Genomic DNA, 16,240 nt, shown 5'->3' with positions numbered 1-16,240 from the left:
GACTACAAAGCTTATAGCACGCTTTTACTACTGCGGCATTAAACCTTTAAGATCCCCCTAAAGCTTTGCCGCACTGTATTAGTTCAAGAAAGTCCAACCCCTTCAGAAGAGTAACCAAGAATGAATATTAAAATCATAGCTTTGCTAGCAATATGCACAATTTATTTTAAAAAACACCGACTAAAAAACATTGTGCCCGGGTAGGGCGCGGTGGTTTGTAGTTAATAGACTTTAAAACAATTAATAGACTTTAAAACAATTACTAGCCTGATGTTTTACTCATCAAATACACCGCAGAATTCACCTGACCAACACTAACCAGGTAGGTCCTGGATTGTCCATTGGTCCACCAAGACCACAAAGATCCTAGGTAAAAGAGTCAGTGGCACATGATTCAAGTTCCCTCAAACATATCTGTGCAAGTTGTACTCACCAAGGAGGACACAGAGGAAGACATCGTTTCACATAATTTGTGTTCTTGGAAGGGGATCAACATTATCTTAGGAGCTTGGCAAATGGGCTTCTTAAACCCATCTCCTTCCTGATGAAAAGAGACCATGAGAATTAGACACTGTTTTTGACACTGATTCAGTGTCATCAAAGATACACAAAAAGCTGGAGTCATAATTCAGCGAGACAGGCAGCATCCCTGGAGAGAAGGAATAAGTGATGTTTCGGGTCGAGACTCTTCTTTATCAAGATCAATCTGTTATATTAGCATTCCATTCTTTCATTAAATACTAACCCTCTCACCAACGCAGTAAGGACTCATGACTGACTCCAGTCATGGTAGTTTTACCATACAGAGGTTAGAGTGGACTCGGCTGTATTTTCAAGAAGCAAAAAAAAACAAAAAAAAACTGTAGATGCAGGAAATCTAAAAATAAAAGAAAAGAAAATGGTGGAGGTATTCAGCAGGTCAGGTCACATCCGTGGGAAGAGGAACAGCATCAGTGCTGCAGGTTAAAGATCTCCCAGTTCTTCAACCTGAAAGGTTGTTAACTGATTCTCCAAAAGGAAAGAAAAATTAACTGGAAAAAACATTGCAAAAGTCCATTCTAGCTTCTAATGGACATTCCATCTACACTTGGCAGCTCATCCCATAGATGCTTCACCATACATACACATATAATATGCATACACATATACATATAGGAAGAGTAAAAGAGAACATTTTAAACTGATCACATTTCATCAAAGAAGGACACAAAGTGCTGGAGTAACTCGGGTCAGGCAGCATCTCTGGAGAACATGGTGTTTCCAGTAGACACCCCTCTTCAGACCCCGAAGGGTCTCGCCCCAAAACATCACCAATCTATTTTCCTTGAAAATACTGCATGACCTGCTAAGATACTTCGAGTCCTTGTGTGTATGAACCAGCATCAGCGGTTCTTTGCTTCTACATTTTATCAGAGTACTATTATGAACAGACGTTAACCAGAAACATTAACTGACTCTCTCCTTAGATGCCACCAAGTATATCTAGGTTCCTGCCTTATACCGTTGTCAGGTACGATACATCAAAATAACTATGAAGAAACTCAAGAAAGAGTGATACTATTTTAGTTAGATACAAAGGTGGAATTCTAATGAAAGATCATGGAGCTGAAATGTTGAGTCTGCGCCTCTACCCACATACAATGCGTGCAAAGTATTTCTTGCCTTCTGTTTTTATTTCAGATTTTCAGCATCTGCATAGTTTTTGGCTTCACAATATGGGGCAATATGAAGTTTAATTTATTACTGTTACATATAATAAGATAAAGTGAAAAGCTTTTCTGCGTGCTGTTCAGACAAATAATTAAATATACATGATAACAATCAAGCTATGCACAGTATTCAGATAAAGGATAAAGGTCACAACACAAAGATATACTTCAATTAAGATAGTTTAAAGCGCTCCATTGCAGGAGATGAGGGGCCAGGACCACACGCTAGCTGATGAGGGGACCATTCAGTTGCCTGATATCAGCTGGGAAAAAACTGGCCCTGTACCTCTTGCCTGATGGGAGTGACTGGAGTAAGACTGGTCCTTGATTAAGCTGGTGGCCTTGCCTGGGCAGCATAGATGGAGTCAATGGAAAGAAGGTTGGTTTGTGTGATGACCTGGGCTAAGTCCACAACAGACCACAACTTATTTTGCAGTCTTGAATGGGAATGTTTTCAAACAATGCCATGATGGATCCCAATATAATGAATTATCGAGCACATCTGTAGAGGTTGGTGAGGGTTGTGGGGAACATGTCAAACCTAAGCCTAAGGAAGTTTTAAAATATAAAGCAATTTTTACAATGTGATTGTGGGGTTTAAGACATGGACTATCAGTTAGGGATGAAAGCAGATTTAAGAAAAAGTAGCAGAAATTGCTGTTTTATTAGAAAACCTATACTAGGTCCAACTTATTTATTCCCAGTCACAATCCCTAATACTCCAATCCGCATTTCCTGCCAAGCAGACATATTAAAATAAAAACACAACATTTGTTCTTCTCCCTACAAGCTTTTGGAGAGAACACAAGGTTTTTATTGATAGATATTGGTTTATTTTGTGTCATGTATACTCAGATACAATGAAAAACATTGTTTTACATGCTATCCGCAAAATCATATATTGTACATGAGCATAATCATGCCATACAGAAGAACAACAGGTAGTGCAAAGAGAAAAATACCAGAGGTACCGAATAAAATGTTCAAGCATTATAATGTTAGTGAAAGTGTAAGTAAAAAAAAAAAAGTCCAATGGCCACTGTGAGGTAGGTTGGGAGATTGGGAGTACTCCCATTGCTTTCGAGAGGCCCGTTGAGTGGTCAGATAACAGTGGGGAAGAAGTTGTTCCTGATCCTGGTGATGCGTGCGTTCAAGCTTTTGTCTCAGATTTGGATTCTAGGCACGGTTCAATTGGAATTGAAACAATAAAAAAAATGAACAAAATCTCTGAGACTATATGGATGGATGCAAGAGATAGTGGAAACACCTCACTAGTGCAACTACTCATATTGTTAACATGAACTATAAAAAGAAAAAAATAACACATTCCAATAACATCCTCAGCCAAAACACAAAGTATCCCAACTGCAGAGACATTTTAGGAATCAAACAAATTGTGCCACAGCGCTTCAAATTTCAAATCAGGAAAAACAGGAACAGTTCTTACATTTTCCTTGTTGTGGCCCAGGCTTCCAAAATCCATGCGGTTTTGGGCCAAAGATTGAGGCTCTGATGTCACCAACATTGGACTGCTGCAGAGAATCTCTGGCTGCAAAACAATACATTATTTAAATGTTCACGCACGTAAATATTTAAGGTAAACTTTTTTTACACAAAGCATTTTTACCATTACAATGCACAGCCAATTGTTAACGTTTTTGCATTTAGTTCTCTGAACTGACCAACATGCTACTTAGTCTCAGAGATGGCACAAAAGGTTGCCTTTCATTTGTGAGAATGAATTAAAAACAAAATGGGAGTAAGCCCAGCACCTTCCAACTCTGTATTGCTCAGTGATTCATCCATAGAGTCAGCAGGGGAGCAATGAAAGCCCCATCTCCACCTGGACCAACTGTTAGTGGCAGGAATTGTCACCATGTGTTTGAACAGCATTACACCAACCATGTCACCGTCTCTGCAGGACAATCTTGCTTCATAGTCAATATTCCTTTTGTAAAGAGTGCTTAAGATAAGGATAAATACACATCCCTATATTCTAAGCATTCCCAGTGGGATAAGGAGGAATACAATCTTAAAGTCATAAGGGATAGGAGTAGATTTAGGGCATTCGGCCCATCAAGTCTACATCGCCATTCAATCATGGCTGATCTATCTCTTCCTCCTAACCCCATTCTCCTGCCTCTCCCCATAGCCTCGGACACCCGTACTAATCAAGAATCTATCTATCCCTTAAAAATATCCACAATGCAAGAGTTTTTTTGGGACGTTTTCTCTTGGAACCCCATTTTTCCCCATAGCCTCGTGGAGGGAATCAAGAATCTATCTATCTCTGGCTTAAATAGCATCCACAATGCAAGAGTTTTTTTTTGGGACGTTTTCCCTTGGATTGTTTTCTCGAGAACGCTGGAGGATGTGGAGGGACCTGATAATAGTGTAAAAAAATTATGAAAGGCATAGATAGCCAGACAGACAGACAGACTTTTTTTTCCCTCAATGGAAATAACAGACAAGAGAGCAAAGCTTTAAGGCAAGAAGGGCAAAGTTTAAAAGAGATGTGCAGGACAATTTTATTTTAAATACAGAGAGTGGTCGGTGCCTGGAGCGCACCGCCAAGGGTTAACGGTGGAAGCAGATCCAATAGTAGCATTGAAGAGGTTTTAAGAAAGGCACATCGTTCGGCAGGGATTGAAGGGATGTGAATCATTTGCTGGCAGATGAGATGAAAATGTCGGATGAATTTTGTTTGTTTGAATGGTTCAGGAATTGTATATATTTATCAATTGAATAAAGTATATTTTGAAATTAAAAAAAATAAATTTGCTGGCAGATGAGATTAGTTTATCTTGGTTTCATGTTCAGCACAGACATTGTGGGCTGAAGGGCCTGTTCCCATGCTGTACTTTTCAATGTTCTAAGTTTCTATGAACTATGCGGGGGATAGAGGGGACAGAATTTGAATTGGTTTATTGCAGTTAATTCTTCATACAATAATCAATAAATATTCGATTACCAAGAAATTATTTTCATCCATTGAGAATTGTTAAATTGCAACATTATCAATAAAAGATAGGAATTAAGTGGTGGAGTACAGATACAGGTTGTTCAACTCACTGTAACTATACCACCCATTGTACCTTTCCAAGTAAATCCCATTAACCTTCATTTGGTCTGTAGCCTTCAATTATTTGACATTTCACCTGGTTATTTGAATGCTTTGCAATGATGAAAGACTATCAGCCTCTACCACCTTTTCAGATACCAGATTTCCGCTAAATATGTTGGCTTAAACCTGTGCTCTTTTCTTAGACAGCCCCACAGGGGGAAAAACGATTTTTGGCTATGAACTATCTTTTCCGCTCAATTTTATCCACCACTATCGGGTCATCCTTGGGTCTCCTCTGCTCAGGGCAAAGTAAACAGCATCTCCTTTTAACTGAAATACATCATCCCTGACAACACATCCTGGTGAATCGCCACTTCACCCTCTCCAGCACCATTACGTCCTCTCTTTAGCTTAAGAACTCATTGCTACCCTTTCCACTCTCCTGCTGGCATAGTCATGTAATCTTTCCACACTAATGCACAACGCCAGAGACCCTTGTCTGTTTTGGCTATTTGCTTATGTAGGAGGCAAGCCAAGGAACATACATATTTGCTCCTAACTTTTTTGCTTTGAATAATTATTTTTCAGTATATTGCAGATTCTTACCAGAAGTGGCTGGGTTCTTCCCACAGGTTGCCTGCTGTGACAAGACAAAAAAAAGGTGTTAAAAAATCCACAATCCACAAAGACATCAAGAACCTTCAATCTTTTTTTTTTTGTTTTGTTTATTTTATTAGAAGTTAATACAGTACAAAACAGTACAGTGGAACCTAATTTTAGGTGCCAACTATGTCACACCGTAATCCATTCTATGTACAACCTCTAGTTTTATGTTTTGAAAAGGAAGTAAGCAAGACAAGAAAAAGAAAACAATGGAAAGGGGAAAAAGAAGAAAAATAGATGGTAGAGAGTAGAAAAACGTGAAGTGTGTATATAAAAAAAAAAGAAAAAGTGGAAAGTAGAAATAGGAGCGAAGGCCCCTTAAAAGAGAAATTTTCAAATCTTTATTCGGAGATGTAGATCTATCCACGGCATGAACTGAAATCAGCAATCTTTACGGTACCGCTGCATCACATGATTCCAAAAAGTCGATGAAAGGAGACCAACTCCTTAAGAATTGGTCATATTTATCTATTAATCGGAGTCTCATTTCTTGAAGGCGTGCTATGTCCATCATATTCCTAATCCACATTTTAACAGTTGGTATAGCTGTATTTTTCCAAAATTTAAGTATCAATTTCTTTCCAATTATTAATTAAGATTAAAAAAAACATTTTGATCTTTATTTAAATTGATATCTTCTACTATAATTCCAAGTATAATCCATTCCATTTTAGGTTCTATTCTTGACTTGAAAAGCTTTGTAAATATATCAAATATATCTCTCCAAAATTTGTTCAACTTTGTACATCCTACAAATGAATGTATTATATTAGCGTTTTGAAACAAACATTTATCGCATCTGGGAGAGACGTTTGGGTAAAATGTATTCAACCTCGTTTTTGAATAATATAGTCTATGTAATAATTTGAATTAAATTAAATTATGTCTTGCATTAATGGAACAATTATGTGTGTTCATCAGATACGTTTCCCATCTATCCTTTGAGATCTTTATCATTAGCTCATGTTCCCAATCTTCTCTTAGTGCTTCTGTTGAGGGTAATTCTCTATTTAATATATTATTATAAAAATATGATATTAGTTTTTGTGAATCAGCCTTAATATTCATTGCTTCGTCTAAAGGGTCTAAAAAAGTAGTTTGAAATCTATGTGTATATTTCTTCATAAAGTCACATACCTGTATACATTTAAAATATTAATTATCCTTCAGTTTAAATTTTAATTTAAAATGTTGAAATGATAACAGTTTGCCCAATTCATACATATCTCTTACTTTCCTAATCCCCAGTCCATCCCATTGTTGATATGTTTTGTCGATGAGAGATGGTTTGAATGCGGGGTTGTTCAATAGTGGGGTTAGTACTGATAGATTATTTAATTTCAAGGATACCTTTATTTGTTTCCAAATTCTTATTGTATTGCGAATAATTGGATTCTTCTTATATTATACTATTCAATTTTATCGGTGAGAGCAGGATCGTTCCTATATCGTACGGATAGCACTCCTCTTTCTCCATTCTTATCCACTCCAACTGCTGAGTGGAACTATCCAACCAGTACATTATGTTTATTAATATGCACTGCCCAGTAATAATACATGAAGTTGGGTAATGATAAACCCCCAACTTATTTAGGTTTACACAAATGCTTTCGTTGAATTCTGTGTGCTCTATAATCCCATATAAAATTAGTGATAGTAGAATCTAGTTTTTTGAAAAAGTATTTTGGAATATATATTGGGATCGTTTGAAACAAATATATTAATTGTGGCAAGAAAGTCATTTTTATAGCGTTAATTCTACCTATCAATGAGAGCGGGAGCGTTTTCCAAAATTTAATATAATTCAGTTTATTTAATAGTGGCATTAAATTGGCACTAAATAATGATTTGTGTCTTCTCGTAATTTGAATACACAGATACTTGAATTTTTCTGTTACAATTTTGAAGGGGAATTTTAGTGAGTGTCTCGAATCCTGTGGTTTTAAAGACATAATTTCGCTTTTGTTCCAATTTATTCTATAACCTGAAAAAGAGCCAAATTTCTCAATTAGTGTTAATAAGGTGGGTATATTAGTTTGTGTATTAGTAATATATAAAAGAATATCATCAGCGTATAATGAAATTTTATTCTTTGAGTCCTTAATGTTATATCCGTGAATATTCAGGTGATTTCTAATCCTTTCGGCCAGCTGTTCTTTCATAAGGGCAAATGGCAATGGTGATAAGGCATAACCCTGCCTATTACCCCTTGATAAGTAAAATTTTGGCAATAGCATATTGTTAGTTAATATTCTTGCCATAGGTTTATCGTAAAGAACCTGCAATCTAAACGGGGACTGAAGCTACAGAGGAAAATTCAATTTAATTGGATAACAAATCAAAATATTCTGGGAAAGGTGTGCTCCGAGGGAGAAAGGAATCTCCAAAAACGTCATCTTGCATTTATGTGGGTTTTTCTTGTATCAGTTTGGGTGAACTGCAGCGCTGCCCTCTATGCAAGTTCAGGATGTAATTGACAACATAGAACTTCGCAAGCACGGATTCCAGAGGATGCTATCGATTTCACAGCACATTGGCACACATCACAACAGGTTCGCAGCCATCACAGTACAAAATGTCATGAAGATGCTGTGATGTGCTTGAGAAAAAGGAAAAAAATAAAATGAAGTACCACTTCATCTCTGACAATCCCAAGTGACAAGCACAGTGGACGGCACATTGCCTGTACTGACCCAGAGCACCTCAACTACTAAGGAACAGAGGTGGGGGTAAAAGTGGGAGGACATCCTAAAGCTAGTATGAACCATAACTACAGCTGTGCCACCTTGTGGAGACCCACCATTATTATACACAGTTAACTTAGAACACATTAACCTCCTTGCTTTTCAAAGCCACAGGTCTGAATGGAACGTACAGCAAAAATGGGACAATGGATTCAGGAGATCAAACTTCTCCTGAGCACCAGCCATAGATCCAAGTATTGGTTGCCCAAAGTTCAGCAAGTACAGTGCATTCAGAAAGTATTCAAACCTTCTCTTTTTCCACATTTTGTTACGTTACATCCTTATTTTAAAATGGATTACATTTTTTTTTAATCATCAATCTACACACAATGGCAAGAGGCGAAAACAGGTGTTTAGAAATTTTTGCAAAGTGATTAAAAATAAATAACTGAAATATCACATTTACATAAGTATTCAGACCCTTTGCTGTGACACTCAAAATTGAGGTTAGGCGCATCCTGATTCCATTGATTATCCTTGAGATATTTCTACAACTTGATTGGAGTCCACCAGTGGTAAATTAAATTGATTGTACATGATTTGGAAAGGCACACACCTGTCTATATAAGATCCCACAGTCGACAGTGCATGTCAGAGCAAAAACCAAGCCATGAATACAAAGGAATTGTCCGTAGATCTCCGAGACAGGATTGTGTCGAGACACAGATCTGGGGAAGGGTATAAAACAATTTCTGCAGCATTGCAGGTCCCAAAGAGCACAGTGGCCTCCATCATTCTTAAATGGAAAAATGTTGGAACCACCAGGACTCTTCATGGAGTTGGCCGCCCGGCCAAACTGAGCAATCGGGGGAGAAGGGCCTTCGTCAGGAGGTGACCAAGAACCTGATGGTCACTTTGACAGAGCTCCAGAGTTTCTCTATGGAGATGGGAGAACCTTTCGGAAGGACAACTATATCTGCAGCACTCCACCAATCAGGCCTTTATGGTAGAGTGGCCAGACGGAAGCCACACCTCAGTAAAAGGTACATGACAGCCCGCTTGGAGTTTGCCAAAAGGCACCTAAAGGATTCTCAGACCATGAGAAACAAGATTCTCTGGTCTGATGAAACCAAGATTGAATTATTTTGCCTGAATGCCAAGCATCACGTCTGCAGGAAACCAGGCACCACTCATCACCTGACCAATACCATATCTACAGTGAAGCATGGTGGTGGCAGCATCATGCTGTGGGGATGTTTTTCAGCGGCTGAAACTGAGAGACTAGTCAGGATCGAGGGAAAGATGAACGGAGCAAAGTACAGAGAGATACTTGATGAAAACCTGCTCCTGAGCGTTCAGGACCTTAGACTGGGGCAGAGATTCACCTTTGAACAGGACAACAACGCTAAGCACACAGCCACGACAACGCAGGAGTGGCTTTGTGACAAGTCTGTGAATGTCCTTCAGTGGCCCAGCCAGAGCCTAGACTTGAACCTGATCAAACATCCCTGGAAGGACCTGAAAATAGGTGGATGCTCCCCATCCAACTTGACAGAGATTGAGAGGATCTGCAAAGAATGAAAGAAATTACCCAAATACAGGTGTGCCAAGCTTGTAGCGTCACACCCAAGAAGACTTGTGGCTGTAATCGCTGCCAAAGGTGCCTCAACAAAGTACTGAGTAAAGGGTCTGAATACTTATGTAAATGTGGTATTTCAGTTATTTATTTTTAATTATTTTGAAAACATTTCTAAACGGCAGTTTTCGCTTTTTTATTATGTGGTATTGTGTCCAGATTGATGATTAAAAAAATGAATTAAATCCATTTGAGAATAAGGCTGTAACGGAACAAAATTTGGAAAAATAGGGGGTCTGAATACTTTCTGAATGCACTATAAACGCAGATGTAAATTGACTGCCTCGAAACAGAATGGTGATTCCCAGTCCTATCGGTAGAAATGTTATGCTTGTAAATGTAATTGTATATAACCTTATTTTCTTCTGTGCAATTGATAGGGAACCAGTAGGACAGCTGCCTCGCATCTCCAGTGACCTTGGTTTGATTCCGACACCGACTGTGTGGAGTTTGTACATTCATCCAGTGACTGAGTGGGTTGTACCCCTGATGCTCCAGGTTCAGTCCACTACCCAAAGTCATGCAATTGGTAGGTTTATTGTCCCACTGCAAATTGCCCCCTAATCTGTAGGTGATTGATGGGATCTGATGTGTGGGAGAATTTGTGGCAATTGAACCAGATAGACTCAATGGGCCAAAATGTTTTGCATTATATCAGAAATTCTTCTGCAGTTGTATATGGCTCTGGTGAGACCACATCTGGAGTATTGTGTCCAGTTTTGGTCTGCTAATTCGAGGAAGTATATCCTTGTGATTGAGGAAGTGCAGCATAGGTTCACGAGATTGATCCCTGGGATGGCGGGACTGTCATACGAGGAAAGATTGAAAGGATTAGACTTGCATTCACTGGAGTTTAGAAGGATGAGGGGGATCTTATAGAAACATATAAAATTATAAAAGGACTGGACAAGTTAGATGCAGGAAAAATTATCCCAATGTTGGACGAGTCCAGAACCAGGGGCTGCAGTCTTAGAATAAAGGGGAAGCCATTTGAGACTGAGGTAAGAAAAAACATTTTCACCCAAAGAGTTGTGAATTTATGGAATTCCCTGCCACAGAGGGCAGAGGCCAAAGTCACTGGATGGATTTAAGAGAGAGTTGGATAGAGCTCTAGGGGCTAGCGGAATAAAGGGATATGGGGAGAAGGCAGGCACGGGTTATTGATTGGGGACGATCAGCCATGATCACAATGAATGGCGATGCTGGCTCAAAGGGCCGAATGGCCTCCTCCTTCAACTATTTTCCATATTTTCAAATTCAACAAAGTCACCCTTTTCAACTGGGTGCACCTTCTGCATCAAGCGATTCATTAACTACCGTTCAACTTTTAGAAGCTTTTGTTGGTCTTCAATACCCCAACACTGAATATCCACCAACACACACCACCATCGAGAGCTACAATTCACCCCCCAAACGCAGTCCGTAAACTGCTCCCACTTCCAAAATTTCTAACCCTGACTGATTCTGAGACCCAAGCACTAAAGTTCTGATCTCCTGACCTCATGATCCACTGAGGTCTGAAGAAGGGTCTCGACCAAAGAAAGTCGCCTATTCCTTTCCTCCAGAGATGTTGTTTGACTCACTGAGTTGTGTCAATCTTCAGTGTAAGCCAACACCTGCAGTTCCATCCTACACACCATGATCCACTAAGTGCCTTGAAGAAAGTCCCACATTTTTTAAAATCTCCACCCCATTCTTATCATTGGTACTTAGCTCTTGCTTGCTCCGTTTATCATTGTGCTCCTGTTCCATTCTTTATCAAGATCTCTCCCACCTAATTTGAAGCATTCCTTTTACTCACTCATTGATGTAATCCTTCTCCTGTGGCCACCAGTTTCAACCCTCAACCTCCAACAGACCCTAGTCCTTCACCCACACTCCACCCTTATGCAAGCAACAAGGCTTTAGTACAGTCATGCCAATGCCTCTCACCACCTACACCAGGCACAGGCCAGACAGGCCCTAGACCTAGTCCTCACCATCCCAAACCAACCAGCAAAGCACCTCATGCCCATCGAGCACACCCTAGTGGTTCCACCAAACATCATTCCTTTCTCTCACATCACTCGACAGTCTCCACCACATTTTGGGGAAATTATCATATGGAGCATTTAACTTGGAACAACCAGAAACTAAGCAGGCAATGAAAATCCCAGTATTAATAGAATTTGTATTCCTTCACCAAGACAGAACCCAAATAATAAAGCTGCCAACAAACGGCATCAAGGAACGGGAGCGAGTGCGACGCGACCACTTCAGAACTGTGAGAGTACAAGTCTCGCAGTAGATCATCTCTGGAAAGAGGTGGATTGGAAGAGGTCAAGAGAAGGGGATGTAAACCACCCACAATGCCTTTCCCAACAAGTTTGGTCATCCCAAATGGAGATATAACAATGTGTTTAAGACGGAACTGCAGATGCTGGAAAATCGAAGGTACACAAAAATGCTGGAGAAACTCAGCGGGTGCAGCAGCATCCAGCCTGCACCAGCTGAGTTTCTCCAGCATTTTTGTGTACCTTGGAGATATAACAATTATTGATTCATTGATTAAAAGACAGTATTGAAACTGGTCCTTCGACTCACTGAGTCCATGTCAACCATCGGTTATCTGTTCACATTAGTTCTATGTTATCCCACTTTTACATCCACTTTCTAACTAGGGACAATTTAGAGAGGTCATTTAACCCACAAACACGCACTTCATCAGGATATGGGAGGAAATCGGCACACCGACATGGCCACAGGGAGAACGTGCAGACTCCACACAGGCAGCAGAGGTCAGGATTGAACCTGGGTGGCAGGCACTGAGAGGCAGGCAGTTGCACCACTGTGCCACTCTTGCTCCCTCCATTCTAAGGAAAAGGGTTTGCTAATGCAACAGTGCATTTTCAAAAAAAAAAATGCATGCCTCTGGGCAAGCTGGCTAAATCATATTTCCTCAGCCTTAACTTGGGTTTTCCTGTTTCTGACCGTCTTCATTAAAGTCCTTCATTGTGGGAGTGCCACAGTCTGGAAGGCTTCATGCATGTTAACTTGCACAAGACTGTCTTCAGCCAATCTACACAGATTTCTCTGTAAAGGTCAAGTAAAAGCAATAGCAGGAGACGACCATTACTTACCATTCTCCAGGTTGTGCATCTGTTAGACCAGGTGAACCAAGGCACGGACCTGAAACATTGAGAGAGTCTTAGGTACTTTTGTTCCCTCAACCTAACCTAATTATAGGTTAAGCAAACGGCAAATGTGAAAACAGTGGCTCTCTTCAGGCCAGGAACAAAGGATGATCATGCACGTTTGACATGTCTGTTAATGCAGAAGATGTACACTTTAAATCAAAAACATTCCTCACAGTGAAACTATTTCTGTGATTCTGCAATGAAGTGGGTCCCCAACGTATGGGAGCATAAATAACACTTCTCTAAAGCAGCAATTTAGCAGCAAATTTCCCAAACTTCTGCAAACGAAAAAGTGAACTGAAGATATCTTGATTTGCTTCTGAAAATTGAGTAATGTCACGTCAGAGTTTTATGTTAGAATCCTGTTAGTGGACTGTAGCCCTGCCTTCAACACCATAATCCCATCTAAAATCATCTCCAAACTACTGGAACTAAGAATCAGCTCCTGCCTCTGCCAAAGCATTTAGCTGTACCTCAGAATATATAACAACAACAACCTAAACCTAATGAGAATTCTAGTTGGTCCAGCCAAATAGAAAAGGCAGCCCCTCTGCACAAATACATTATGATATAAATGGTCAAAAAAGGACAAAGTGCTGGAGTAACTCAGCGGGTCAAGCAGCATCACTGGAGAACATGGATAGTTGACGTTTCAGGTCAGGACCTTTCTTCACACAGATTATATGGGGAGGGAGGAAAGCTGGAAGAGAGGAGGAGCAGGACAAAGCTTGGAAAGTAATAGGTGGATGCAGGTAAATTGGGGGGTTGATAGGCAGATGGTTGGACAAAGGCCAGAAATGAAAACATGAAAAGCTGTGAGGGACAAGGATTGAAGAGTTGCAAATTGTGAAGCTGTAGGACGGAATATAGGTGGACAGGATGGGGAGAAATAGGTTCAAGACCAAGGGGGGGGGGGGGGGGGGGGGGGGGGGGGGGGGAGAGGGTGGGGAGGTAGGGAAAGGGGTTGAGTTCAGTTACCCAAAACTGGACAATTCAACGTTCATACAATTGGATTGTAAGCTACCCAAGTGGAATACGAGATGATGATCCACCTATCTGTGTGTGGCTTCACTCAGGCAATGGACAAGGTCCAGGTCGGATAGGTCAATATAAGAATGGGAACAGCAAGTTAAAATGGTGAGCAACCAGGAGATCCAGTAGGCGGACCAAGCGCAAGTCTTCAGCAAAACCGTTAGCAAGTCTATGCTCGGTCTCGCTAATGTATAGAAGGCCACATCGGGATCTCACCTGGAAGGAATGCAGGTATCAAATAAATCCAAGTAAATATTTTCATGGAAAAAACACAGCTTAAACCAGTTTTCCTCTCCACAGGTGCTGCCTAACCTGTTGAATGTTTAGATTTTTTGTGTTTTAAATTTTAAATATATAGTTTCAGCCCAAAGCGAGATTGGTTTTAGCATGGAGAATAATAAATGTAACAGGTTAGCATTACTAACCTCTGTGAACAATCTCTGGAGAGGTCCATGACTCACCCCCATTACTCAGATTTGACAAGTCCAGGCAGCGCTTTGGAGTCTCGCTGAAAGAGAAATAGAGCAGCTGACATCAAAACACACAAATCACAGGTTTTGACCATCCCCGCCAGGTTATCATGCCGACTGCCAAAAGGTGGCCACGTATATTCAGATAATTCAACAGAAAATTAAGGTACTAAAGGAAGATGAAATGGTGTCATTTTGCTACGTAATATTGTTTCATAACGAACTGAGTCCAAACTTATTTTTCTTCTTGCACAGAGACACGGAAGACAACAGTTGAACAGACTATGCAATTTCAACCACAACTAATTACAGATTTGATGTTCTTTAACTCTCAAGTATAATTTGTTTTTCCCCCTCAAATTTTACACCTAGACGATTTATTGCAGTTCGAGAAATGCCTTTCAAGCAGTTGCCAGAATTGAGTCAGGTGAAAAAATGTAAGTATTGCTGTCAAGACAGACGGCAGAAGAATTCAACTGGTTCACATCAGGGACATTCACTAACTCCTCATAAATCCTAATTACAGCTATCTCCGGTGCACCCAGAGCCCATCTGCTTGCACCTCTTCTTGTGGAGTATAAAAGCATTCCATTTAAACCTCAGCCAGGGAAAATTAAAGTCCCCTTTCACATTCTCCATCATCAATCTCTCCATCTAATTAACAAGAACTAGTTCATCTTTTTACTGAATAACCTTTACAGAGAACTTTCTAACTGCAGATGTTACAACCCTGTGGAAATCTGCGACATGCCCGTTCCAATAACACCAGCTGTGTCTCCAGTTTCCTTGCGTAGACGCAGACAGAACAATTTTCCCTGCTCATAGTCATAAAGTGATACAGCATGGAAACAGGCCCTTCGACCCAACATGTCCCAGCTACATTAGTCCCACCTGCCCACATTCCTCCAAACCTGTCCCATCACCTACCTGTCCTTTCACACAGAGAGTGGTGAATCTCTGGAATTCTCTGCCACAGAAGGTAGTTGAGGCCAGGTCATTGGCTATATTTAAGAGGGAGTTAGATGTGGCCCTTGTGGCTAAGGGGGTCAGAAGGTATGGAGAGAAGGCAGGTACGGGATACTGAGTTGGATGATCAGCCATGATCATATTGAATGGCGGTGCAGGCTCGAAGGGCCGGATGGCCTACTCCTGCACCTAATTTCTATGTTTCTATCCATGTAACTGTCTAACTGTTTCTTAAATGCTGGGATAGTCCCAGCCTCAACTACCTCCTCTGGCATCACACTTCTTCCCTCTAATACCTATTATCAGGTGTTACCATTTCGTGCCATTCCCTGTCTCAATACTGACAAAGATGGCCAATTACAGAAACAGCTGGAAGGCCTGGAAAGCGTGGAGGTGTGGATGATGTTTCCACTAGTGGGAGAGTCCAGGACCAGAGGGTACAGCATCGGAATAAAAGGACGGAACTTTAGAATGGAGATGAGGAAGAATTCCTTTAGTCAGAAGGTGGTGAATTTGTGAAATTCATTGCCACAGGCAATTGTGGAGACCAAGTCATTGGGTAAGACCAAATGATTCTTGATTAGTAAGCGTAACAGACATTACCGGAAGGCAGCACAAGAATGGGGTTGAGAGGGAAAATAGGTCAGCCATGAATGAATGCCAGAGCAAGGCTCAATAGGCCGAATGGCTGAAATCTACTCCTATGTCTTCTGGCCAATTGCTTGCAACTCCATCAATGTGCAAACTTACTTTAAATGGAAAGAAAGCAAATGTATTGAGACGTTTAACCAATATTGTTTTTGGGATCAGTTGCCAACTGAAGTTGGCTTCAGCTTCAAC

General features: G+C 40.4%; 1 protein-coding gene across 3 annotated transcripts in view; it reads right to left on the bottom strand.

Annotated features, from left to right (window-relative positions):
• Nucleotides 1-16,240, bottom strand: part of LOC129701462 (M-phase inducer phosphatase 1-B-like) — a 38,338-nt gene that overhangs the window by 16,514 nt on the left and 5,584 nt on the right. For 2 of the 3 annotated variants that reach the window (XM_055642653.1, XM_055642654.1), the window contains 5 exons: nucleotides 14,390-14,472; nucleotides 12,876-12,924; nucleotides 5,380-5,413; nucleotides 3,157-3,258; nucleotides 434-541 (listed from right to left, as the gene is read on the bottom strand). In XM_055642653.1, coding sequence (XP_055498628.1) covers nucleotides 434-541; nucleotides 3,157-3,258; nucleotides 5,380-5,413; nucleotides 12,876-12,924; nucleotides 14,390-14,472 — 376 coding nt within the window. The remainder of the gene's footprint in view (nucleotides 1-433; nucleotides 542-3,156; nucleotides 3,259-5,379; nucleotides 5,414-12,875; nucleotides 12,925-14,389; nucleotides 14,473-16,240) is intronic. The other variant, XM_055642655.1, reaches the window with a different exon arrangement.

This window comes from Leucoraja erinacea, chromosome 11, assembly GCF_028641065.1.
Source record: "Leucoraja erinacea ecotype New England chromosome 11, Leri_hhj_1, whole genome shotgun sequence".
Taxonomy (NCBI): Eukaryota; Metazoa; Chordata; class Chondrichthyes; order Rajiformes; family Rajidae; genus Leucoraja; species Leucoraja erinaceus.
The sequence above is the reverse complement of the archived record's forward strand: the minus strand, read 5'-3'. Positions and strand labels throughout refer to the sequence as shown.